The following is a 27,692-nucleotide window of genomic DNA, read 5'->3' on the forward strand; positions in this document are numbered from 1 at the left end:
ATCAATGCGTGTGACGTGTTGCGGCGTGATGACGTATAGGCAGCAAGAAACATTCGCCTAGGCCCAGGTAGTGTGAGTACAAAGGGGCCTGGGTCGCGGGGGGAGAGGGAGGGGGGGACAATTACCCTAAAGCACAGGGCAGGGTACTACGGATGGACCGTGTGAGTGCGCCCTTAATTAACTAATCGTTGCAGTTTTCATATATTTTCTTTAATGGAGGCGTGTGGGACGACGTTGTGGGGAAAAACTTGATTTGAGGACACTGAGATGTTTACTAAGTCGACAAAACCTGATAGATTTAGTTCAGAACGTTCTCACAACTTCAATGTGTTACTGTCAAATTAAAGTAAAATGAAAATATCCTTGAAAGCAGGCGTTACTCTCTCAGGTCACGTTTGTAAAATCCTACTTCATCGAGCAAAAACTGCACACTTTGTTACCATTAATGACGCTTTGCACAGCTGAGAGGTGACGATGCCAACGGCTCCAGCTGTTACTTTTCACTGTTTTGTTTATCTCTCCAGCCCGGTGCCTAGCTCCTATTTTCCTCTGAAACCGTATTCATGAAGACTGAATAGACTACCACTGAGGAGGAAAAACTGTTCCTGCTTTGTCGACTATCAGGCAGAGGATAGTGTTGATACAGCTTCTCGCTCTGACTGTAACAGCTTGAGGTCCGAGGTTACGGAGAGATTTGGTTGAGCTACATCGCTCTCAAAAGGCTCAGTCATTTGTTTGACTTTGTGTTGTGTAGCAGGTCAAAACAAACTTTAATTAAACTCATCTCCATCCTCCGGTTGGATGCTTTGTATTCTGCAGGTAGGGTATTGATAGAAGTTTAACCTGCGTGTTAGATTCATCGTCACATCTTCATTGACACACAGCTGTTACAATTATCAGCAACTATTTTAATCATCAAATAATTGTTGCAGTCACCCCCCCCCAAAAAAAAACCAAAACAAACAACAACAAACAAACCGCCCAATAGTCTCTGGTTGAGAGGTTTTACTTTGTCATTTGTCAGTATAAACTGAACACATTTGAAGATTTCACCTTTGCCTCTGGAAATATTTAAATTAAAATATTTACAATTAACGCTTTATTAAATTTTGAATGTAAATAATCATGAAACAAAGCCAGTAAAGGACAGTATACAGCCGTATAATTAAAAACAGCAGTGAACTTGCAAAAAATAGGAACAATTACAATAAAAAATGAAAAGGGGGAGGCTGCATAATGCTGGGAGGAGGCCTCGGGGAAGACCCAGGACCAGGTGGAGAGATTATATCTCCACGCTGGCCTGGGAACGCCTTGGGATCCCCCAGTTAGAGCTGGTTAATGTGGCCCGGCAAAGGGAAGTTTGGGGTCCCCTGCTAAAGCTGCTGCCCCCGCGACCCGACCCCAGATAAGCGGATGAAGATGAGATGAGATGTAAATGCATCTTTGACTGATTTCTACCCTTATTTTCCATTTTTAATTTTATTTTTTTGACGTTTCGTACACTAATTGATGAACCAGTTGATCAATAAGGAAAATAGTCATTACGTCTGAGCAAATGTCTCGTCTTTAAATGTTTCATCATCAGATTTTCATGGCCAATAAAGTAACACACAGGATCTTACATCTTACAGGATGTGTATCCTCGTCTGCTGCGTCTCAGATTTTAAGCAAACAGATGTCAGCAGCAGCAGCCCGACAATGTGGCCGTTTGTGTCCCTTTACAGGCTCTTCATTTATGCAGTTTGCAGGTGCCTCGTCAGCATCACGCACACGCACACGCACACACACACACACACACACACACACACACACACACACACACACCACAGTCAGCCCACCTGCAGCAGTGTGTCACGTAGAACAGAGTCAGACAGAAAAGGCTTCTTTATTCGGTAAAATAAAGTCCAGTCACATCTGCTCTCGTCTTTATAGTCTTTAAACGCAATCACTGTGGGGCACATCTGTGTCGTTAATGCCTTCGCTATGTCTGTTCAGACTTTGTTTTCTAATGAAACGTCTCACTAGTTTATAATCAGTCATGTAGACCGACATCGGTCGGAAATCAACTGACATGAACCTAATCGGCAACTTTTTTAATAATCGATTCATGGTTTAAGTCATTTCTCGCAACAGAAACGCAAGTTCACAGATTCCAGCCTCTGAAATGTGAATAATTTCAAGGTTTTCTCTGTGGTCTGTAATTTCTGCCTGTGTCTTTTGGTAAATAAGGAATGAAACCAGAAAATATTCACATTTTAGAAGCTTTTTCTGAGTTCTTAAAAAATAACTCACAAATGAATTGGTTATTAGAAGAAGAGTCGATGATTCATTTTATAGTCGACAACTACTTCATCATTGATTAATCTTTGCAGCTCTACCTGTGACAGTAAACTGAATATTTAAGGGGTTCAGACTGTCGCGCAGACAAAAAACGACACTAAAATATGTCAGATCAACTGATTGTGAATTGAACAGAACTACAGTCATCGCAGTCGTTTTCATTCAGGAAAGAAACTCTCTGTCCTCCCTTCTGTTGCTGTGACTTTGTTCATCTGCAGCTGGCCAGATGTTGCCTTCCTCCCGTCCTCCTTCCTTAGAAAGTCTCCTCTGATTTTGTGAGGGAGCGGATGTTCAGGACTTGTTTTAAAAGCCTCCCCTCTGCTCTCCTCCTGTGGGAGTGGCAAGAACAGAAACAGAAAAAACTGACTACAAAGTCTTCTTTTGATCCTGTTTTACAGGAGCAACTCTCACTTTGCAGTCTTGATTTCAGGCATTTTCAAATTCAATTAAAGATCTGAAGGATAAGTAATGTTTAACATTATGTACATGTAATTTTCTAACACCCTTACGCTAATTTTAAAAAACACCTCCAGCCCTCTTAGCTTCACAGTCTGTTCTCCCAGCAGATTTTCCAACCTCATGATTTTGAGTATCAATAAAGTCTGTTACATAAATGCGGAAAGCACAACCTCCACTCCTCACTGCAGTTACATAAATCCTCACAGGTGACCTCTCTCTGCTGTGAGGTTCTCATGTGGTATGTGTGTGTGTGTGTGTGTGGTTTGTGGTCATCTTGAGCTTCCCATACATCCGGATGTAGTGTAATAAAACAGAGTGTGAGAAGAGCACACATCTGGAAGAGAGCAGAAAATACGGTGTATGTCATGTAGTTCTGGACTCCCCGGTAGTTGCATAAAGTTAGATTACAGGTGGTTGTCTCTTCTGGATGTTTTAGGCAAGGCAGCTTTATTTGTATGGCACTTTTCATACACAAGGCAGACTCAAAGTGCTTCACAGCACAACATGTCATGAATTAAAATGCATTACAGAAAGACAAAGAGAACAAAAACATAGACAATAATAAAAACAGTGCAGACGTTAAAAGTGCGAAGATTTAGCAGAAAGCTAAGGTGAACATAAAAGTTTTCAGTGTAGTTTTAAAAGTGGTCAGAGTGGGTGAGAGTCTCACATCTTCAGGAAGTTTATTCCAGCTGTTTGTTGCATAATGACTGAAAGATGCTTTCCCTTGATTTGAGTTTACTCTGCGAACCACTGAGCAAAGATAAGATTTGACTTTTGCACCCCTGAAAAGTCATCTCTGTAGGTAATTAAAAGCACTTATGAAATTCTGTAATCCCATTCCTTATTCTCTGCCCCTCTATTCCTTTCTTCCTCTGTTGGCCGATGACAGTAATCTGTCTGCTGTATCTCCGCTGGCCCGTCCCAGTGAGAAGATAAGTGTCACTGCTAATAACATATCTTTGTGCTGTCGGGGTGTGAATGACTCATTAACTGCCCAGAACAAAGTGTGGCGATATAGTTCCCTTCTGTCATAAAGCTTTTAACAGTCGGCGACTTCCAGACATCACGTCCTCTGCTCAATAAACGCCGACCTCAGGCTTAAAATACAACACCATCTATGGTACGTGTCCACAGTGTCCTTCGTTCCCCTGCTTCCCATTCATTGTCCATATTAGCAGCCGTGCAATGCATTATGGTAGCGTTGTTGTGAGTGATGGTGACGTCGAGTTGCCCACTCCTCATGTGCTTAAAGTTGAGGTCCAGGCTACTTTATACAAATCATGGGCGTCCAGCGTGCCTCGTGTAACTAAAATCCTGTAAACTAACCGTTGTTGAACTAAAATGATGACAGATTCATGAACTGCACAGTTTATTTCTAGCATAAAATGTTTTCAGAAACACATTTTGGTGAACTATTTTCTTAATATCAGAGAAAGTTTGTAAACCAGCCGCCATGTTGGTTCGGATTGAAACCTACTAGCAGGCCGCCCACGAGTGACGCTTGTATAATCAGGTGCAGCCATCCCGTTTGTTGTTGTTGTTGTTTTCTCAGTTTGTCATTGGTCATTGAGGAGAATTCGACTGTCAGTGATAAGCCCATCAAGTGGCAATGCTGGGAAGTGGCACGCTCCTACAGCCGCCATTTGTTGGCACTGAATGTAACGTACTGATCTGCTCACCCTAAGTGCAGCTATGGTTCAACATAAGAACAAGAGAGCGGGTGATAATCCAAATGTTTATGATATTTAAGCTGCATGAAATCCTTTGGTTTCACGTTATCCCACTGATTGCTAGAATGGCAACTGATATAAAACAAGACAGGGTTCAAATATACACTTAAAAGATGACTTTGCAAGTGTTGTATCAGGACACAAGTTAATCCAACATGTTTGTCAAGGTTCAAGGATACACCCACTGCATGTAAACATGACTGTTGTTTGTTTACACGAGAACACCACAGGGTATCTCTAGAGGAAGACTCTGATGGGTGCTGTGAGGTCCTTTGCTCGTAGCTTAGTTTGCACTAAAGTGAGCCGACGTCAAAGAATGCAGCAGCGCAGCTTCCTGGATTAGATCATTAACCACTTAATTCCAGCCAATGTATAACTTTTTGTCTTGTTTAGTCATGTTTGACTTTTTAAAGAGTGATGAAAGTGTATTTATGTGTGTGACACATCTGCGTGTGTGTTTGATGTAGGATGTGAAGGGGACAGATATTCCAGGACTGGCACGGGATTGGACAGAGTCCCAATGTTTGTGTCTCTCAGATCTAACTAATTGGATTGACCTCCTTCTGCTCCGACCACGTGGCGTAGCTTTAGTATATTGATTGTGCTAAGTCACTGCCCTCACCTGGCAGCATCGTCCTGCCTCAGTGTTAGCCTAGCGCCGGCCGGCTAATGCTTGACATGTGGCCTACATATGGGCACGACGCTGATGAGACCACCTGTTCCGACTTTGCTCCAACATGGATGACTGTGTGGACGGAGCTTTACTAACATGACCCGGGTGTTGGCTAATGACAGAGAGGTCAACACACACACACACACACACACACACACACACACACACACACACACACACACACACACACACACACACACACACACACACACACACACACACACACACACACACACACACACACACACACACACACACACAGAGACATAGCGATTCTTCCGTCAGCTGAAGTTGGAGGTTAACTGGAGCTTATGTGTCTTAATGGGTGTACGTACACTATCTGTCATAACAAGAGAGTTTTCTACTTTTGTCATGACCAAAGCTATCCCCTCATTACAAGTAACAGTAACAGAACAATCAGTATGATGCCTACAGCAGTGTAAGTGTAGTTCTTTACAGGGGTTATGTAGAGAAATACTTTGTATGAAAAGTTGTGTATAAAGGACAGAAGGATAGAAAAAATGTAAACATCACAATAAGGTTGAAAAATGAAAGAAAAATTAGAAACCATCACTGTTTAGTGGTAGCCATCTTTGTTTTTTTTTGGTAGGGTTTCTGATAAACTGAAGATTGAAAGTCGATAAAACACTTTAATTTTCTCAAAAAACATTTGGATTTGATGCTTTAAAGGAGGCCGTTTTTATACCCTCAAGCCGGCGACCGCTGTTGATTTCAGGTTGTCTGTCTGAACGTCTGCCCCAATCTTGTGAACAAGATATCTAAAGAACCCCCTTGGAGGGAATTTGACAAAAAGATCCACTTGGATTTAAGCACCAACTGATTGGATTTCGTAGGTGAATGGTCACTATGACCCCACAAAACACATTTCTGTCCATAACTCAAGAATTCCTGAGCTAATTATCACGATATTTCACATAAATGTCGAATAGGATAAAAAGATTTTCTGTACTGCCGAGTTGTGTGTGTGTGTGTGTGTGTGTGTGTGTGTGTGTGTGTGTGTGTGTGTGTGTGTGTGTGTGTGTGTGTGTGTGTGTGTGTGTGTGTGTGTGTGTGTGTGTGTGTGTGTGTGTGTGTGTGTGTGTGTGTGTGTGTGTGTGTGTGTGTGTGTGTGTGTGTGTGTGTGTGTGTGTGTGTGTGTGTGTGTGTGTGTGTGTGTGTGTGTGTGTGTGTGTGTGTGTGTGTGTGTGTGTGTGTGTGTGTGTGTGTGTGAGAGATGTATCCACCAAAAAATAAACCTAAAACCTTTTTATTAAATTCCTTCAAAGTGTCCACTTCATACACAGTATGATGCAAGTCTGGACCGTCTGGATGTAACACTTTGGATGATGACGCCTCCCGTTTGTGCCAGACTTTAAGCACTCTTGACTCTCGTCATAGGACATGCGGTGACGGCGGCAGCAGGGTGCTTAGAGTTTGTCTCCCTCTGTTTACATGTGCATGCTTTCTTTCTCTTTTATGAAACACACATGTAAACCAGGAAAAAGAGAGCATGCACATGTGTTGATATGTGTAAAGCAGATTCTGGGGAGGGCCCAATCACTGGTCCTGGCAAATTACAGTTGTGATAAAAGAATATCAGTTTTCTTACAGCGTCTGTTTCCTTCTTCAGCCTCTACAGCTGTTGCTCCATGGAACAGATAAATAAATTGATGATCCACATTACCGAGTGCACAGGCAGCTAAAACTCAAACAGTGCTGACAGTGTCGGGTACACAGCTGCGATTTATTGATAGAAAGTTCCTACGGTAGATGTGGTGAGACTCAACATCAAGCCAAGCTCTCGTAGTTGAGGCAAATATTTACAAACGAATCTCGACAAGTTTTATGGCAGCTAATGACATGAATATTTGAACATGCAGTAAGATCTAATAGACGATAACAGGTTAGGAATGCTACAGGCCCGGCTTCTTTACCTTTCAGCTCTGTGAAATATACGTCACATCCCTCTTACATGAACAGCTGGATCATGTACGGTCATTTAAGCATCCCAAACCTGTTTAAGTGTCAAGTTTAATCTCACACAAAACGTCTGCAGAACCAGCTCTACTATCCTAACATGCAATCGATCCTCCTCGTGTTTCGCTTGTGCTGTAATCATCCTGCTCGCTGTGATAACCCTGAGAAACTGGGAAGGCTGAGGCCCGGCCCCGGAGTGACCGATCTGTAATAACAATTAGCGAACAGCTTTGCACTGTTAGTGTGAGGAGACTGTTGAGATTATAAATACTTGAAGAAGGGAGTGAGGTTTATGTTTCTGCGGCTGAGTAATCCTCCAGTCCTGCAGTGCGAGGCCTGCAGCCATTTTGTCGTCAGAACGCAGCTTTAACCGTGTGAATTTCTGCATTTTGTGTTTAAAGTGTTTCATCTTTCAAAGGCGCGACGGGGTTCTGTTACAGCTCATGACTGCAGTGTGAGAAAGGAAAACATGTCTGTGTATTCACCCTTTTTATTGCCCGTTTCAAAAGTAGTTCTGGCGGCACGGTGGTGTGTTGGTTAGAAATAGTTACCTCACAGCAATGGTTTGAATCCCGGCTGGGGCCCTTCTGTTTGCATCTTCTCCCCGTGTCTGCGTGGGTTTTCTCCGGGTTCTCCAACTTCCTCCCACACTCCAAAGACATGCAGGTGTTAGGTTAATTGATGATGCTAAATTGCCTGTAGGTGTGAGTGTGTGTGATTGTCTCACTGGCGTCCTGTCCAGGGTGTACCCCGCCTCACGCCCATTGTCAGCTGGGATCGGCTCCAGCCCCCCGTGACCCTGATAGGGACAAGCGGTTGAAGATGGATGGAAGATTATTTCTAAGCAATCATTTTCTTTATGCATTGATGAATCATTTAGTCTATAAAAAGCGCACTTCAGTTTCATAAAGCTCAAGGCCATGACATTGAATCACGTACTTTTTTCCAACCTTTACACAAAAAATCTACAACCATATATATACATAAAAGTTTGGAGCTGAAACGATTAGTTAGGTAGTCGACAGAAAATGAATCATCAACTGTCTTGATAATTTAATTATCTTTGGGCCTTTATGGCCAAAAGAGTTTCTGAATTTGTGAGAATTTTCAGATTGTTTCTCTAATGGGATAATAAATTGAATCTTTTGGGGTTTTGAATTGTTCGTCGCACAAAAGGAGACATTTGAATTTGTCATTTTTTGGCCATTTTACGGTATTTGACTCCTGGTAAATAAATGAACTATCCCGGCATCACCAGACTAATCACAAATGCTTATTATCTGCGCCCTCTCCGCTCATTTCAGATTTCCAATGAGCGTTATCAACGATGCAGAGCGATGGGGGGTGCTTGTTCAGTGTAAAACAATGGCGGACGGGTTTGTACCATCGTTCAGGCTTCAACGGGAGATGGAGGGAATTTTGAAGGCTGGAAAAGCACTATGACTGTACCTTTAAGACACAAAAACCAGCAAATTACCAGTGAGGTGCTGGAACCAGGGAATATTTAGCATTTCTACATGAGACTTTTTTTCGTTATTGGCTAATTGACTAATCGTTTCAGCTCTATGTTTGTCTCATTCACACTTAGAGTGAGAGAGACACAAGTCACAAAACTGTATTTCAGTTACAGCTGGTCACAACACTTTTCTGGTTCTTGTTACTTTCCTGTCTTTCCTTTTGTCCGAACACACTGAATTGGGACATGACTCCATGTTTCCACCCCTCTCTCCCCCTCACTATTACATTCCAGGTCACTGTATGGTGGCCAGATTTTGGGAAGCTTCTTTCTGCGCCTCCCGCATTTCCTCTCTTTCTGCTGATGTCTGGGCTGTTTTTGTTTTTTTTGCTCCTCTCGCTCGAGTGTTGAGAGGAACGTCTACTCAATTTCTCTGCGGCTGCATGGTATTGCAGCTAAGACGTCAATGTTGCACATCGTATAATGATATATTTCATCATTTCCTGAATGATTTATGCACGGTTTCTTATTTTCCACACAGAGTTCTCAAAGACTGACACTGGTTTTGATCTGCTTTAAATGCTGATGTCCGTGTTATGAGTCACAGTCAGAATATAAAGAGTTGGATTAAGGTTTTTCTCTACAAGCCCAGGAATCTGTCACCGCTCCATAGATCCACCCTGTGATCCCTCATGGCACACCTCCGCACTCACCAAGAGGCTCACACAAAACACACAGCTATGTGTTTGTGCCGTTCAAAGCGTAGGAGGTTTTATAATGGAGACTCTTTTCCTCTGTAATCTATAATTGTCCTCGGTTATCTCATTCAACCTCTTCTGCAGTCAGTTCTTGATTGTGTTTGTGCTCGGCTGTGCATTTTCACGTTTCCTGTTTATGTGGAAACATAATCATAATAATAATCTTCATTTATGTTTTGTCACACACTGAGTTGACATGTGGAACAATATATCAAGGCAAAGCAATTTTTTTTTACTTCTGCGTTATGAATAAATCCAGTTAGCGACACAAGTGTTAATGCAGTCATGCCGAATGATCATAGTGGCAGCGGGACGAGCATGTGAGGGAAACAGCCGTCCGTCACTCATAACACACACAGATCTCAACACATTTGGTCCATTCACAGCATTTATGTGCCGCTCATTCGTGCACACTCACACACCGATAGTTGACTAGCACCATCCAACAATTTGGGTTTCAGTGTCTTGAAATGTGCTTTACAAAAGCCCACCTCTCCCAAACAGGCCGTGGCCGGCAAGCGTACCGCGCCTGGGCACGGTCCATCCGTACTGTGCCCAGGCGCCGTGTGAGTGTGCCCTAAGATATCTGATGTAAATAAACACATTTTCCATGGACAGATTTAACCACTATGTCCGTGAACATGTAGGGTTAAGCTAAAGATAGCACTCTGTCGCCACCACGTCACTGACACATCGGCACAGCTGATTGATATTTCAAATAACAGAGAGTTTTAAAATTGAGAGTAACCAATCACTTTAGAAATATGTTGAAATCTTCTGCAAGTTAAATTCAAATCCCTACACTGTATAAAAAGATGAAAGCGGAGTGATATTGAATTGTGTCCCCAACTGCACATCATAGCTGTGATCTACTGCATTATATCACCATCGGAGGCGTCTGTTTTCTAATAAACAAAGTAACCTGCAGCAGGTTATCACAGCAGCTCTCTGGCACTGGGAAATGGCATATTGACACAGGCCTCTGGAGTGAGTGGGATTAGTGTTTGCTCTTGGAGATAGGCCTGTTTTCCTAATGGCTGAACACATTTACTTAGCGCTTGTCAAACACATCCTATACAGGGAGGCAAATTGACTCGGGTCACTCCGTCATCGTCAAAGCACAGCGCCGACTGGAATGCCACCAAATCTGCTCTGACACTGACCATTTTATTTTCCTCTGGTTTTTAGAGGTTAGTCTATTTATTTCAGTGTAGTTCAGTGCAACTTTGAAGCTTTAGCACTTATTTCTGTTTACATGTTCCTTTAATTACATTTTACACAGTTTACTCCACGACTTTAGTTCATTGTTACTTTGGAAATTATGTTTGAATTGAAACTAGCTAGAAATACATAGAGTAGTGAGTGGTACTGTGTAATGGGTCGATATCACATTTTGAAATCCTTCCCCTATTTCTACTGACATTTGAGAACATTTTCTTGTATAATAATAATAATAATAATAATAATAATAATAATAACATAATACTTTTACACCTTTAAATGCAGTTGTTTCGCCTAAGTAAAAGGCTTTTTTCATCTCTGATGTGCAGGACTGTGGGTCTTTATGTCATAGCTAAGGGCTGAAACTAATGATGGCTTTCATAATGGATTATATTTTGGATTAATCAGTCGGTTGCCAAGCAGGTAAAATGTCAGAAAATGGTGAGAAATTCCTGTCAAAGTACCAGTTTGGTCCGACCAGCGCTCTGATATCTAAATATGTTTATAAGTTTACAGTAATACAAAAAAGAGAAAATCAGTAAATCCTCACATTTGAGAAGCTGAAACCTGCTAAATGTTTGGCATTTTTGTTAAAAACAAATTGATTAAATGACCATCACAATAATGGCATAGAAAGTTTTTTTACTTTTTGCTGTCAGAGAGTTTTTTATTCAACACTGTATTGAAAAGTGTTTTATTGTAGCTAAATTTATAAACCGGAAACTCCTCTTTCCCTGAAATATCAGCCTGTGAATCCTCTGCACCGCCATTTAACTCTTATTCCCCACAAACACAAACACTGTGGCCAGTAAAGAGCACTTTAATGTGTGACGGACTCACTCTGATGTTATTCACCTCATCATGAAGTCCGCAGCCACACTTGAACCTGACATGATCCCCACCCAGCCCTTCAAATAAACACTCTGAGTGAAACATGTGAGGGAGCGGCTTCATGTGAAGGGATTTTACTGTGGGAGCTGTTACATCATCAGAGAGTAGAGGGCTTATAAATGTTAACATGTTATTCAAAACTGACAAGAATAATCTGTCCTGCCTTTTTTTCTTTTTTTACACTCTCTTCTGTGTGAAATATCAACACAAACATCATATTTAATGTGAAAGCAAGCTCTTTACTTCAGTTTCATCTGGTCCAGCAGTGGCTCAGGAGGTAGAGCGCCTTGTCCCGATTGCAGGGTTCAAACCATAGACTTTATAAAAGATGGCGGAGCATCTGCGTCTATGTCCGTTCTCTCAACTTGATCCGATCGTACTCGCCTACGGGAGTCGCCATCTTGTCAGACCAAAAAAAGGGCTTTGATGTGATGTATGTGTTACTCAAGAGGCCGCGCGCATAGTTATCCATGGTACAAAAAAAATGAATCATGATTTGTCACTGAATACCGTTTTGAACTTTTGTTTTTTTGACTCTTGCGGTGTTTGATTTGCGTCCCAGGTTTTTCTTGAAAAGAACAGGGCAGTAAGTGGAGCTCGTCTTTGCTCAGTGTTGTCATGGAGATATGACCTAAACATACAGACTACAATCGTACCAGGCTTTAAGTAGGTTTAATTATGCTGTGGAGACGGCTTATTTAACATCGGGGTCAATGAGAAACTGCTCTATTATGAAACCTGCCCCTAGTGGGCACTCTGTGAACTACAGTTTTTGACACTTCCTTATTGGATCAACCAGCAAGTCGCTGTGGTGGGGGCTGATTCAAACCCCTTCTGCCCACATGTCGAAGTGACCTTGAGCAAGACACTGAACCCCAAATTGTTAGATGGTGCTGGTCAACCATCGGTGTGTAAGTGTGTGTGAATGAGTGGCACATTAATGCTGTGAATGAACCAAATGTGTTGAGATCTGCGTGTGTTACGAGTGACGGACAGCTGTTTCCCTCGCATGCTCGTCCCGCTGCCTCTGTGATCATTCGGCGTGACAGCATTAACACTTGTGTCGCTAACTGGATTTATTCATGACGCACATAATGTGATCACATTTGTGAATGTCAGTCAAACTCTGTAATTACCAGTGTCTCGACCACACAGAGCCACATTTTGAGGTGATGAAAAGCCCTTTTGGTGAGGCCACACCCATGTCTGCAGTGCTGCATTGTGCTGGCAGAGATTCAAGCTGAGGGCTCGGACTCTGTGTGCGTATGTGTGTGTGTGTCTGTGTGGGTCAGTACAAGCGTTGCTGGCCTCGTCGTGCCCAGACGCACACTCTTGTCTGCCAGCTCAGGTTAGCTTCCTGTTAATTGTTTGTGTGGGTGGTGTTGATGTCAGACGGAGAAGGTCTCCGTTTGGAAACTACAACTAACTCCTGACAGCTGATTAGTGCAGACGGCGAACACATTTGTCTGAGGTTGCTTTTCTTTAGGTACTGTATATGTTAGGATCAGGCTCAGCTGTGGGTGTGTCGTCGTGACTCATGTTGTGTTAGTATACTTAGATAAGATTACATGCTATTGATTCCCAGGTACTGCAGCAACGCAAGGGCAGAAAAACATACAGAAGCTAAATAATTTGAAATAAATAATTTATATAAAATCAAAAAAGAAACTACGCAAGAGAAATTAAACTTATGAGACAAGCAGTACACAATAAGTAAAATTAATGATTCACTATCATGGGGAAGTGACAGTGATATTATCATTTAATAAGGAAGTTAAGCCACTAGTTTAATTATTGGCTTTTAAAATAAATACACCCTTACAATTAGGGCGGCAACTAAAGATTACTTTTTTAAAAATAATCAATTTATTTTGTTGTCAGACCAAACCCCAAATATATTCAGTTAAGTCAACTTATCTTATTTATTTCTCTTTACCAAGAAAAGCATTAAATAATGTGATGGGAGAACCTGGAACCAGCAATTTTTTGGCATTTTAACTTTAAAAAAAGGAAAAGAAAAAATGATGTTGCGTCCATGGTGACATCTTCAAATGACTTATTTTTTCCAAAACCCAAATTTATTCAGTTCACTGTTGTAAAAAAAGATAAAAGAAACCAGCAAAAATGTGACATTTGTTGGTGTGGAGGTTTTGGGGCATTTTTATATTTGCTGTATTCTTTTCAGTTAATCAATTGGTTGTTTTTAGCTCTAGCTGTGGTTTCTGTTTCTTTATTCTCTATGTGGCTCATTATTGTTGTGGGCGCGGGGATCAGTTTGATATTTGGCTCAACAATCAGGTCCTGTGTCTCTCCCTGTTGGTGGAGTGACTCACGGCGCTGAGCGGAGCCTGTGGGCCGCGTGGAAGGAATGACGGCACATTTCACGACTATCAAACATCGCATCCTCCTACTGTTTTGGTTGAATTCCCCCAAAAAATGGAAGTAAATGGAGCTGGTTTCATGAAGACGCACAGTGAAGACAGTTTATCTGCACACAGTCTGCATCATGTTCACCTTTCTAATGAGACTGAACAGGCTGTGATGTCTAAAAGGGGCCAGGTACACTGCAGTTATTATCACTGAATATGACGGGAGAATTAAGGTTGAACTATCACTTTTAACTATTTGGATTTACTCAAATCAGTGATCACGTTTTACTGAAGGTGAAGAATCCGATCGAACACTTAACATACTGTAAAGTTATACATTAGCACACAGAAGAAGAAGGAAGAACACTTAGAATACCTGCAGATCCTTTTAGGGTCGGCGCTTTTGATGACTTGCTCGCTCTTGCTATGGCACTCTTTTATTTACAATGATGGACACTGCCCCAACAATTTTGGGTGTTACCGCAACGTTTGGTCCATATGGGTATATATCCACAAGCATGCAGGGCACGTGCAGAAGTTATACATAAGCACACATAAGAAGAAATACGAACACTAAGAATACCTGCAGATCCTTTTAGGGTCGGGGCTTTTGGTGACTTACTTGCTCTTGCTCTCTTTTTTTTATGTACAATGCCTGACACTGCCCCCACAATTTTGGGTGTTACTGCAACGTTTGATCCATATAGGTATATATCCCCAAGCATGCAGGGTACGTGAAGAAGTTATACATTAGCACACATAAGAAGAAAGTCGAACACTAAGAATACTTGCAGATCCTTTTAGGGCCAGCTGTGAATGTTCTGTTCTCTCTGTTGGGTTCATTTAAGAGTTAAAAGGTTCAGAATAAAACCAATAGTTTATGTCCCTATATTAAAAAGCTTATATTCTTTATAGTGGCTAAATGTCTTATTTATAATGCATTCTTAATTGAAGTTCCAGTGCTCCATATTGTTCAGGGAATTCAACAACAATATCATCATTTTACAAACTTCTCTTATGCCTGTTAAAGTTTTTCTGTGTCTGTTGATGTAATTAAAGTGCATTAAAGTGTTGTGTGGAGTCAAAAGGCACAACTAATAGTTAATATTTACAAAGTTTTGTGGGTTTCTTCTGAATATTTTACAAGTTTCATTTATAAAATAAATGCTAGGAATTTATAAAATACACTTCCTCCCTGTTTTGCTTTTGAAACAAAGTTGTTTCTTGACGGCGATGATACGATCTCATTGTTTTCCTCTTCCCACATTATCTAAGCACACAGCATAAATGGAGAGTGCTAATTTAACCTCTAAGTGCTCCTGTGATCTACATTTCTACATCTCTCTATCTGTCTCCTCCCTCCCTCATTTTTCATCCCTCTCGTTCACCTCACCCCATTACCACGAGGAAGCACTGCACTATTGTTTTGTTTTGTCGCGGTAAAGTTAAAGCCCCCCCGGTCCTGTTTGTCCTGCCGCACTTTGTGCCCCTTTTTAAGGTCTCAAAGGAAATTATGAATCTCACGTCTTCGGACCACATTAACTTCTTTCTCGCACTTTAGAAAACGGAGCGCTCTTACGTAACCCTGGGTCAGAAGTTCAGCTGAGGAAAAAAAGTATTGTTTCTTTGAGATTGTCACATGGCAGAAAGAGCAGGAGTAATGAGGGGAATGACTGGAGAACAGAGCCGACTCTGTGTGCCAGTGTGAGAAATGACATTGCGTCAAAGGCATCTTGACAATGTTTGAAATAAATCCTGTGAGGCAGCTGTGCTCCACAGAAAAGGAAGAGGCCTCCGCTACAAATAGTCACCCCACACAGCAAAGGGCTGCAGGTTCAGTCATCTGGTTTAACTTCTTTGTGGAAGAATGCAGAAAAACTGACCTGCCGTCTGACTGTTATGATCTGAGGATTTATTTTGACCTAATGTCCCAAAATAGTCAATCCTTTCCTGTCTGCACTGACTCTGGAAGATATTTCGAAGACGAGCTGCAGGTGCCGTCTCACCTGCACCTGAACAGCTTCCAGTCAAATCTTCGAGTCCACACATATCAGCTGTAATACATTAAAAACAATAGAAAACATAGTCAAAGAAAAAAAAAGGGAAACTGTAGATGAGTATAAAGCCTGTGAATGTTCTCATTTGTCCAGGTCACCGTTATCCCCAAAGCAATTTCAGTCAAAAGCAACTGAACTTGGTTATTTGTTTAGGAAAAGACAAATAACCAAGTCAAGTTGCTTTTGACTGAAATTGCTTTGGGGATGTAGACGAGTATTATAATTTAAAATGAAACTTGTGAGAAAACTGTCGCTAAACAGAAGGTCAAAACAAGGTATTTTCAAAAATACACTAGTGGAGAGTCGGCATTACGTAACATTTTTCACTGTTTAGAGATTTTTTTAACTACACATGTAACATTTTCAGGTAACTGACCTCCATGTGTGTTCGCCCATAAACCACTTACATTTTTTCGAAAGAGAAAACGCATCGTGTTTGGTGCCTTGGGACCCTGAGCTCCTGGGATTGACTGGAGCTTCCAGATGTGTTGAAATGTCACCCCCTGCTTGTGGCCACACGTGCAGTAGAGCCCAGTCATCCACATCTTGCAGAACACACACATACATATACACACACACGCGCACACACACACACACACGCACACGCACACGCACACACACACACACACGTGACATGATTTTATTCTCTCAGTATTTCGATCTGTATCTCTGATGTTGTTGAGCGTGTGTGCGTGTGTGTGCGTGAGTGTGCGTGTGTGTGTGTGTGTGTGTGTGTGTGTGTGTCTTTGCTGTCGGGGGAATTCAGTGCCGATGGGAACTTAGAAACAAAGAGGACTAACCTTCAATTTAACAGAGCCTCATATCTCCCCACTGCACCTGCATACTAATAATCCAGACTGAGCCACACTGGAAAGCACCAATAAGAGAGAGGAATATGCGAACATCTCTTTGATAAATCTCTATTATTGTTCTTACGATTGTTCCTCAAGAGGTCTTCCTTTCCTCACATAAGTGATAGGAAACAATGCTGCCATGTACCCATAACCATCTGCAAGAAATTGTGAATTAGAAGACAGAATAAATTCTTATTCAAACCAGGGATGTGCAGTCGAAACTGTGTATTAATTAGTTAAACTGCACAATTGTATAAAACTATCTTTAATCTTAAAACCCTGTTGTTTTCAGCAGCTTTCTACTTTTGTGTTCATTGTCATTTTATTGTCAGGATTTGCTCTAAATATGTTTTTATGTTTGCACTTTTAAAAATAAAGTTTGAATGTCCGTAAAGTAGTGTCAGCTTCAACTTTAGAGATGCTGTACTCAAAACACTGGGAAAATGAATGTGCTTCGATTGCCTCCACATGGCTCTCAACCCTTTACCGGAAATAACGATTTCTTCACATCCACATGCACTTACACGCACACGCAGCCAGACGACTATCAGCTAAGTTCAAAGATGGTTGTGGTCAGAAGTTGGCGGGTAGAAAATAGGGAAGGACCCCACCAGTTTACTGCCCTGGCCCGTTGAGGTGTCGCAGCTCTAGACGGTCTTTTTTCATGGTTTTGGGTCGCCACTCCCCAAATCTCTGTGTCCTGTGGAGGCTTGTCTATCAAAAAGTAACAAGAGTTTGGATGATGTGGTAATTTAAAGTGAAATAAACCTTTTCTTTTGTCCTTTCGGAGGGGCAGTTCAAGGGATGTTCGGGCAACTTTAGCCCAGTCTTGTGCACATCCCCGTCCGGATGCATCCATATGTTTAAAAACAATAATAATGCTGTCGCTGTTTAGAGCAAGTTGTTCTCTGAGGCGTTTGTTTGCTCTCCGTCTCAAACTCTTCCTGTTTAGTTTTGGGTACAGTGGACATTTTTCATTATGTTTTTTGTTCCGCCTGTCCTGTTCTCCGTCCTGAGTATTTCACCCTCTAACCAGCGATATATTAAGTTGTGGTTACTCATATTAAGATGTTAAGATTTCAGTACCGCTATTCAGTAATATGTGCTGGTGTTTGTTTGTTCTCTGCTGATGTGTGAGGGAAAGTGAGGGAGAGAGAAGAAACACAAATAAAGTATCAGATGCCAGAGGGAGGCAGTCAGAGGAAATGGTCCACACACACACACACACACACACACACACACACACACACACACACACACACACACACACACACACACACACACACACACACTCATGTACACACACACATCTTTATTGCAGATAATGACTGGGCAGCTTACCGCGCTGACTCACTACTGAAGAAAACAACAACACATGCTGCCTCCAACAAACAGTGCAGGGAGCACTCTCCGTCTCCATTAGAAAGAAGGTGAATCGGGTCTGTGGGTCTGTTGGTCTGTGTGAGCCAGAGACGGAGTCATAAGAGCCTTCGTGTATTTTATAGTCTTCATTGAATTTTAGTGTTGTGTTTTGTTTCCAGTTAGGCTTAAGAGTTTTTCTCTGCAGATCGGGAACAGTTTCCTTCCCCTGAGCTTAAACATTCTTTGCAAAATCCATCACTTAATACAAACAACAAAAACGTTTCCTGTGTTCCTGGAAAGTGCTCTCTGCTGTCTGTGTTTCCGACTTTTGTGGATATACGAAAGTGATTTTTTTTTTTTTGCCCGTATACAACTCATACCATGCTAACATAAATCACAACTTCGGCTCGCCGTATCGTTCAAAAAGTACTGCACAAGAAATCATTTACTGTGCTTACCTTTCTGGTGTATTTGTTCTAAAGCAATATCACTGTTTACTTAACTGTTATATTAGTAAATCATCATTTTTAAGGGTCTTGCGCATGTAATGTCTACTCACCCCCAGTTCTTCTCTCCATCTTCCTTTTCTCCCGCTGTATGGGACTACTTTATGCATGATTAAGTGATATGGATGAATATCAAAATATGAAGCCCCTTTTTTAAAAGCCTGCTGATCATCGGCGTCTGTAAGGCACTTCCCGATCATTTGGGTCAGAAACATATTTCTCAAACATTATTGTGACAAATATGGTGGTGGTTAGCACTGTCGCCTCACAGCGAAAGGTTCCAGGTTCGCATCCCAGCTTGGGCCTTTCTGTGTGGAGTTTGCATGTTCTCCCCGTGTCTGCGTGGGTTTTCTCCGGGTTCTACGGTTTCCTCCCACACTCCAAAGACATGCACGTGTTAGGTTAATTGATGACTCTAAAATTGCCCTTAGGTGTGAAGGGTTGTCTGTCTCTGTTCATCTCTATGTGCCCTGTGATAGACTGGCGTCCTGTCCAGGGTGGACCCCGCCTCACGCCCTTTGTCAGCTGGGATCGGCTCCAGCCCCCCACGACCCCGACCGGGACAAGCGGTTGAAGATGAATGAATTAGGGTATTTTTTATTAGGGAGGAAAGTTCATGTTTTTCAGAAATTGGGGGGAACATGTGCCCCCCCCCCCCCCTGGATCTGCACCCACGCTGCTGTGAACAGTAATTATGGCAAATGTCAACATCTCCTCTTGAGGCTTACTTAGGATGAGATTATCTCGGCTTAAGTCCCTCTATACCTCCTCAGATCGTTATCAGTAAACATGGATTCTTTGACGTATGTCCACGGTGAAACTAATTTCTAACAGTGATGGAGAACTTACTCAGCCTGAGGATAAGAGAAACTGTCTTTGTTCAGGATTTATACGCAGATCTGCAGTTAATGGAATAGCATGGGAAATGAATTCACTAATTTAGAGTTTTTTGAAAGTTTGCCTCTGTCTGAGGGGCCTTTGTAACTTAGGAATGCGTCTTCTTTCCTCTGCTCAGCTTCTCTAACTCGGAGAGGTTATGTTATACGAGGGATGTCTCTGATAGCCAAGGAGTCCTGGAGAACCGTGATTATTTTTCTATTACGCCTGGCTTTCATCTCCATCCCTGTGACTAATGTTCACTTCCTCCTTACTAACTCAGGAGGACTTTCTGATTGAGCCAAATACTTTAGTCGGCCTGATCAGAGGGCCACTGCTTTTTCTCATCAGGTTTTTTTCTAGTTTTCTTTCTCATTGTTCTCTGTCGGTCTCTCTGCTGCACACATACTTGTAGTCCGTTGATTCACACACTTCTTGTAATTTAGAACTAAGATAAGATAAGTCTTTATTGATCCCCAGAGGGAAATTCAGATGTTGCAGCAGCACGGACAGCAATAAGTACAGATAAGATAAGATTTACAACTAGTGTAAAAGTAGAAATAGAAAAAGAGGTGAACAGAAATAGTAGCTGCAGCAGGCTGTAAGTAATGGTTCGCTGAGAGGATAGAAACCATTCTTATATGTCTCAGGCTTTAGCTTAGCTTAGCATAAACACTGTACACAAGGGGAAACGCCTAGCCTGGCTCTGTTTAAAGAAAACAAAATGTTTCCATGAGATGCTTTTCATGTTGTTACTAGATATTTTATGTGGTATTATGACATATTTTCTTATTATACCATACCACATAACTGAATTTGATTTTAATTTAAGAAACCTGTCTCCTTATAACAGCATATCACCTTTTTATGTCTCAAAACTTTCCCATTGTTACACAAAATTACCAAATGTTAATGTTGGGTGACTTGTTTATCTAATTTTTAGAGTTTTACTATGTTATAACTAGTGATTATTCACTAATCAGTTAATCACTTGGTCCTTGAAATGTCAGAAAATAGTGAAAATGTCCATCCCAGTTCTCAAAGTCCAAGTTTGTTTCTCTAAATGTTTTGTTTTGTTGAAGATCTTCAGTTTAAAATGACATAAAACAGAGAAAATTGAGAAATCTCTGTGTTTAAGAGGCTGAAAAAAGCATGTTTTGACATTTTTGCAGGATTATCAGAATTTGTATGTGTTGGTAAAATGAGAAGAAGGTTTGGTTGATGCAGAAATGTAGTTTACATTGGCTTTAAAACTGGCTGGTTTATGTGGTTTGATTAACTTTTAATTCACAAAATGCTGAATGTGGGAAAGCGATTCCCAGAACCCTGTTTGTTTATTTCTCCTTCGGGCTGTATTGTCAGAAATGTCATCTCGGATACCAACTGCACGCTCTTACATTAGTACAGTGTGCACACAGAATTAAGCAGTATAAACAGATGTGACAACAGTTTAATTGAAACTTGAAGCTGAAATTCTCTTGGACACAACAGTTGTGGTCAGAAACCCCAAACACACAAGCGCTGAGGTTTATGGCACTTCATCCAAGCGTGATGTCTCTCCTTGCCAGAGTTGTGCAACATGTCAAGCTTGACGACTATATTTCTAATTTCACTGAACCATCAGATCCGCTCCCATGGGAGTTTGAGGCAGAGACATGATTGGCTTATTGAGAATTAAGGAAAACAGCTTTTCTGATGATAGGATCTAGTGCAGTGTAACAAAAAAAGCTTTATCTTTTAAAGCAATCTTACAACCAAACATTGGTACCTTTCTTTTTTTTTTTTTTTTAAATAGCTGAATCAAAACATTTGTTCATTTCTCCTCTTGCACGGAGGAGAAAAAGCCTCTAAAATGTTTCACACTGACAGTTAAACCTGCACACACCCTAACCCTCAAACACTGTTTTGACAGAAGCAGCCACTGCCAGAACCCACATCCCACCGTGCTTTGGCTCAGCCGGGAACCGTGACTGCAGATCCCCCTGTGATTAAACAACCGCCGTGACCACAGTCCACTCTGGTCAGCGCGACCTTAGGTGTGAGATTACAAAGGGGTGTGCTCACAAATTTTCCTCCGGAGACGGTTATCTGCCCACACGCGCGCTGTGACATAATCACGATTACACGTTGGGCCGAGTCACTCGCCCTTTCACTCTTTTGTTGACTTCCTGCGGTGGGTGAGTCGGTCTGGTAAAGGGGTTGTAAAAGGATATGAATCTACGGATGTCAAATGAGCGATGCCTCTGACTAACCATGGGATCACACAGATTCTCCGTAGCTGCTGTCAGGGAAGGAATGCTAAAAATTTGGTGACAATTTCCTCAATTTGCAGTCAGAAGAATGCTGCTTTTATCTTCATGGCTCATTTCTCTTAAGTGACTTTGAAAATCGGACAAAGCATTTCTCTGTGTACTTTTAGGACTGTGCTGTCACATGGCCTCTGAGCACACCCCGGAATGGAAATTAATTTGTAACCCCCAAGACATTGATGACTTACAATCCCCTTGTGAGTAAAATAAGGCAGCTTTTTGTCCGCGCTTTCTATCTGAGCGCGTAGCGTGCGTGACCCCTCCATCCGTCTGAAAGACTCCCAACTCCCTGCAGACTGGACCCAGGACAACAGTATGTTTTCCTGTTTTCGCTCTCCTCTTGTCCCGAAGAAGCTGCTCATGAAGTCATCCTCATATGATTAAAAGCCACATGCTCCACGCTGCATGAGTCAGAGCACACAAAGGCAGATAAAGACCTAATTACTACACTACAGACAGAAGTATTAATAGAATCTGAACTGATTTCCTGTGTGGCGGCGGCGGCGCTGGGAGTCTAATTGATTTCCCAGAAAAGAAACTTCAGGTTTATACCGTATTACAGTTTCCCTGTTGGAGATGTCTGACTCCGTACCTTATATCATGTGTTTCTGATGCAAGCATTCATTTTCTGGCAAAGCATGATGATATGATATACTAAATATTAAGAGATATATCGTGCCCTGCGATAGACTGGCGTCCTGTCCAGGGTGTACCCTGCCTCACGCCTGATGTCAGCTGGCATCGGCTCCAGCCCCCCGCGACCCCGACAGGGACAAGCGGTTGAAGATGAATGAATTAATATTTGATCAGCCCCTGTTCAGTGGATCAGGCCCCAATGAACTATAGTTTATTTTCTTTTACGTTGCCAGAAAATTGAGCAAACCTTTTCAACCATCAAAAAAGAAATTAATACTTTGTAAAAATATATATAAAGAAAAATATATATGTACACATTTGTGTTGAGGAGGGAAATCAACACATGACATAGGAATAGAAATAGGTGTTTGGCTGATCGTGCAGGTATCTTTTGACTTGAGAATTTTCACTACTTTGTACTCGGTTATATCGCCCGAAACTTTTTAAAGTTATCGCGTACTAATACCCATCCTTTAAAGGGATTGATTTAAATGGGAAATATCAGGAGATAAAAAGGGGATCAGTGCATATCAAGGGCACTTTCCACCATGTTCATTGCATTTAAAAGCCACAAATACATGAAATACATCCAATTAAATGTTGTTCTCACTGCGACCACAGCATTCAACACGACTGAACAGTTGTTGACGTGAGGGGCGACAGAGCACTTTACATGTGAGAGCATCGCATCAGCCTCTCCGTCTGTGCCTCCTCCTGAAGGACTTTGACCGAGCCTGCGGACGAGACGCATTACATCAACCAGAACACACTGGCACCATCACAAGTCTGTCATTGGTCTGCCTTTGGCTCGGTCTGTGGTCCGGAGCCAAGAATAACGTTGTTGACCTGCTGGAGGGACTGAAGTGGTGCGAATCATGTCTGTACAAACACTTTTAGCTCTAGTGTCCCTTCGAGTCTTTGTCATCATTAGAAGGGTAAAAAAAAAAATCCACTTCCACTGTAATATGTTAGCAATTGTCTTCCCACTTTACCTCAAACCGCCCTGTCTACTTGAGCTCACGTTAGTGACTCAGATTTCCCAGAATAACTTTTGACAACTCCCGTAGGACAAGTGGCAAGAACAATTTTGCAGTGTTGTGGGTTGTTTTGTGTAAACGTGTATGGTTGCTTTATATTTAGGTCTATTTGAGGTTACTTTCACCTTCTGATCCAGATTTGTTACTGATTGTGTGATGTTTTCGACTGTTGACACGTCACTTTCTATTGCTCTGTTGCTGTGCAGTAGCAGTCTGATGCTGTGAGGACACTGAGACCAGTGAAGAAACTCTGGGGAATTAACACAACTCTAAGGGGCACTAAGAGGCTGCAGCCAACTATTATTTTCACTGTGCTGATTATTTGGTCTAAAAAATGTTAGAAACATGTTGTTCAGCGTTTCCTGAAGGCCAAGATGACCTCCGCAAATGTCGTGTTTTGTCCACAACTCAAAGACATTCAGTTGCTTGAGTCTAAGAGGAGGAACAAACCCAACAGATTATTCACATTTAAGAAGGTGGAAGAGTTTTTTTTTTACTTTTTTGTCTTAAAAAATACATGAGCAAATATAAGGCATACTATTGATTTTGTCAGTGCATTTATAGGTAACAAGGCTGTTGAAATCTTGAACTCTTTCTGCCCCTTGATCCTGTTTTTCAGGGGCACTGTTAGGTTCCTTGGGTATATCCCCCTAAATGTCTAACACTGAGTGTGTGACATCTTTTCGTATTCTTAGAAATTGAAATGATAGAATGATCTTAGTGATCGTGACAGTAACTAGATATTTTAGTGACGTAATGACAGCAGCCGCTCTCTCTCTCATGAGTTATTTTCCATTTACTTTGCATACATTCATGTGTGTTTGTTGGTTAGAAACTCCATCCCCTCCTGAGGTCAGCTGTGACATATCGCCCCTTCCGTTGTGTTTTATTGCCGTTGATATGGAGCGAGCCAAGTTTAGAAAGAATACAAACTGTCGGCTGTAAAAATGTCTTCTTCAACTATACATCTTTTTTACACAGACCAGCGAGACGATTACACCGTGCCTGGCATAAATCAGCTCTCAGTTTTTTAGTTTTTCCACATCCTGCTTCCTGCTGGCCCAACACAAAATGTTGAATGTCAAGCAAACAGAGAAAGCGCCGATATCTGACTCTCATAACCCGAGTTCCTCAACATGTCTGCGAGCAGGTTGTTGTTATCGGGGCTTACTTTTTATTGGCTGCCCATTCAGGAAGTTCTTTGGGGGACGCTGACTGATGGTAGTCTGTCCTCGTCTGACCCGTAGTTCCTGAACCGGGCAGGTTAGTCAGTTCACAGACGGATGGCGTGGTGAACAGAAAACCAGCTCCTCTGAGGATATCGAATGCATCAGGCGTCGTATTTTCAAACCCACATTTCTGAATGCGATATATCTTCTTTCTTCTTCACCTTCTTCTGTTCCTCAGTTTGACCTTTTGTGCTCTTTCTTTGCCCAGACAGCAGAGTTGAATGCATTTTTCCACATCGTCTGGCCGTTTTAATGATTTGTTCAGCTCGATGAGTCATAAACGAAGAGCGAGTTCAGTGCTGTGATCCAGATCCAGTTGTGGTTGTAGAGAGGCCAAGGTGTCCTGTGTTCCTGATTCCCCAAAAAATCTTAATTTTTTGATGATCCTTGCCCATAGAGTTATAATGGGATCTAAACCTTAAAGATATATGTATATTATGTATATTAATTATTCAACCCTGGTTTAGTTCGTCAAGAACTTTCTCCGTTTTTGGACCAAAAATCATTTAATTCAATGTTATTTATAGTGTCAAATCATAACAAAAGTTATCTCAGGACAATTTACAGAGTAGGTAAAGACCACACTCTATGACTTATTTATGATTTACATAGACCCAACAATTCCCCCGTAGAGAACCGTAGCAACGAAAACCTTCCCTATAACAGACAGGAACATTAGACAGACCCAGCTCTGTGGAGGACGGACATCTGTCTGCACCAGTTGGAGAGGAAGAAAAGGAGAGAGAAAGAGAGAAAAGACGGACAGATGGACAGAGAGAGACAAAGACGGAGACACACTTCCAGCAACTATAATAATATCTATAGTTATGTGAATATGACTTATATTTTATGGCAGTTAATACAGCAGAATAGTAGAAACAAGCACAGCTAAGGTTATAGATTATAATATCAGCAGGAAGCGCCATGCAGGACCACGGCAGCAGGCACCACCACAATCAGCAGAGACCTGCGAGACGACAAAGCACAAACAACTACGGGGAAGAAGTTGAATTAGTAACATGCATTGATGAGACATGAATGATACAGGGTGAGGTTTTTAAGATAGTTTTGGGGAACGTTTACCTGCACTTTCTTTCTACTGAATGTGTAGATCAGGTTCTGCTTTACTGTCATTGGACAGAGTTAAGGTACTGAGATGACAGAATGCAGTATAGTAGCTAACAGAAGTGCAAAAAAAGTGCCCAATAATTCAAAGAATTTACAGGATAAAATAGAATGTGGAATATTTAGGGGTACATTATGAATACACCAGATATATACAGTATTAACAGTGGTATGAATACGCTAAGAAGTATACAATAGAACATAGTAACATAGTGCAGGTAAGTATATAGAAATAATGCAGAAGGTGTGACTGCAAGTTGTGCTAATGAAGGAATAGGAGTAACAGCTGGAAGTATGATATGTATATGTATATACACTATAGATGCAGTGTGTACAACATAGACAGTGACATAAATACTCCATAGGTCAGTATGTACAGTATGAGCTCTAGTAGAAATGTACGGCTATGTGATAGTGTGCATGGTGCATGGTGCAGGGTGTGAGAGCTGAGGGAGGCAGTGACAGTGCAAATGTTCAGCGGCTAGAGGTTGTTAACTTTTGCAGAGGACTACCCTTCATGCCCTGTACGTACTCTGTGTATTAATGTCATCAAAAGTAATTTATTATATCGAAAGTGTTAAATCTATTTAAAAAAAATTAGAGCTATAATCAAACTTCCAACCAAAGGCAGCACAAATAAAACAATAGGGATTAAAATCAGCTGTGTGTTAGTATGTGTTCAGTGGCATGCTTTTACTTATAATAATAACAATGATAATAATTGTTTTTACAGTGGTATTGAAAGATGTATCGAGTATCTTTTTTTAATGCTAGTATTGTATCACAAATTGAATTCTGGTACTGTGGCGACTTTACTGTGTGTTGTGACTGAATGGCATTGCAAACTGTGAGCCAACTGTCATTGACTCATTTGAAGAAAGAAAAAAACAAACGTCTATGACTTACGTCCTAACTGTTTCTTCTGTGTTGCAAAAGCAAATCATGGCCCGACCTGAAACAAAACGCCATGAATGAACACCTTGCTGTCTCAGCTGTGCATTGGGATTAGCCTGAAGCCCTACAACGTAGCCTATTAGCTTGGCATTAGCCATCCTCCTGGCACGCTTGTATGTTGGTAAGCGGCGTTGGTGAAGGGTGGGGTCAGAGAGGCGCGCTCACCCATTCCACAGACGCAGGGCTCGGGGCAGCTCTGAGTGATTCACTGAGGAATTTGTTTACTTGTGGCGGCGCTACAAATAACTGCAGGGTTTATAGAGGACGAAAAACGACTTCCCCTCCAGGCAGCCATACAACATAAACAGAGCCGCGAGGGGAAATACTGGACCGTCTTATTAAAGCACAACCACTACACATGTTCCACACGGCCACATGGATCCCATTACTCACTGAGGAGCTTTTTTTGTTTCCATCAGGCCTGATGGCCACAGCTCCTTCATCCACACTCTGGCAATTTGTCTGCCTCTGATTTGAATGGATCCTAAAACCATGTTATTAATGTGTCTCGGGCTGACGCTGTTTGAAAGTATGCAAGAGGAAAAGCTCGCTCCGCGCCGTCCAGGCTGACCGTGTTTCAAGACAATGTTTGGCACGAGGCCAAAGTCTCTGTGTGTTTGACCCACAAACAAACGATCCACACCTAAAGTCGACTCAGACCTTGACCTCCGACGCCTGTCGCTCGCTTGTGTGTTTGATATGTAACATGTTGCCTCTTTGCATTTATTTCTTTTCTCACCGTGTTTTCCTCTCTTTCTCTTTCAGGCATTTGGTAACGCGAAGACAGCCCATAATAACAACTCGAGTCGCTTCGGCAAGTTCATCCAGGTGAACTACCAGGAGAGCGGCACCGTGAGAGGGTAAGGAACC

At 41.8% G+C, this 27,692-nt stretch overlaps 1 protein-coding gene across 6 annotated transcripts in view; it reads left to right on the forward strand.

Moving 5' to 3' along the window:
• The window catches only part of myo9aa (myosin IXAa), a 133,338-nt gene that overhangs the window by 42,046 nt on the left and 63,600 nt on the right, over positions 1-27,692 (forward strand). For all 6 annotated transcript variants that reach the window (XM_083913644.1, XM_083913647.1, XM_083913645.1 and 3 more), the window contains exon 3: positions 27,588-27,682. In XM_083913644.1, the coding sequence (XP_083769770.1) occupies positions 27,588-27,682 (95 nt within the window). The remainder of the gene's footprint in view (positions 1-27,587; positions 27,683-27,692) is intronic.

The sequence above is a fragment of the Echiichthys vipera genome, assembly GCF_963691815.1.
Source record: "Echiichthys vipera genome assembly, chromosome: 1".
NCBI classification, from domain to species: Eukaryota; Metazoa; Chordata; class Actinopteri; order Perciformes; family Trachinidae; genus Echiichthys; species Echiichthys vipera.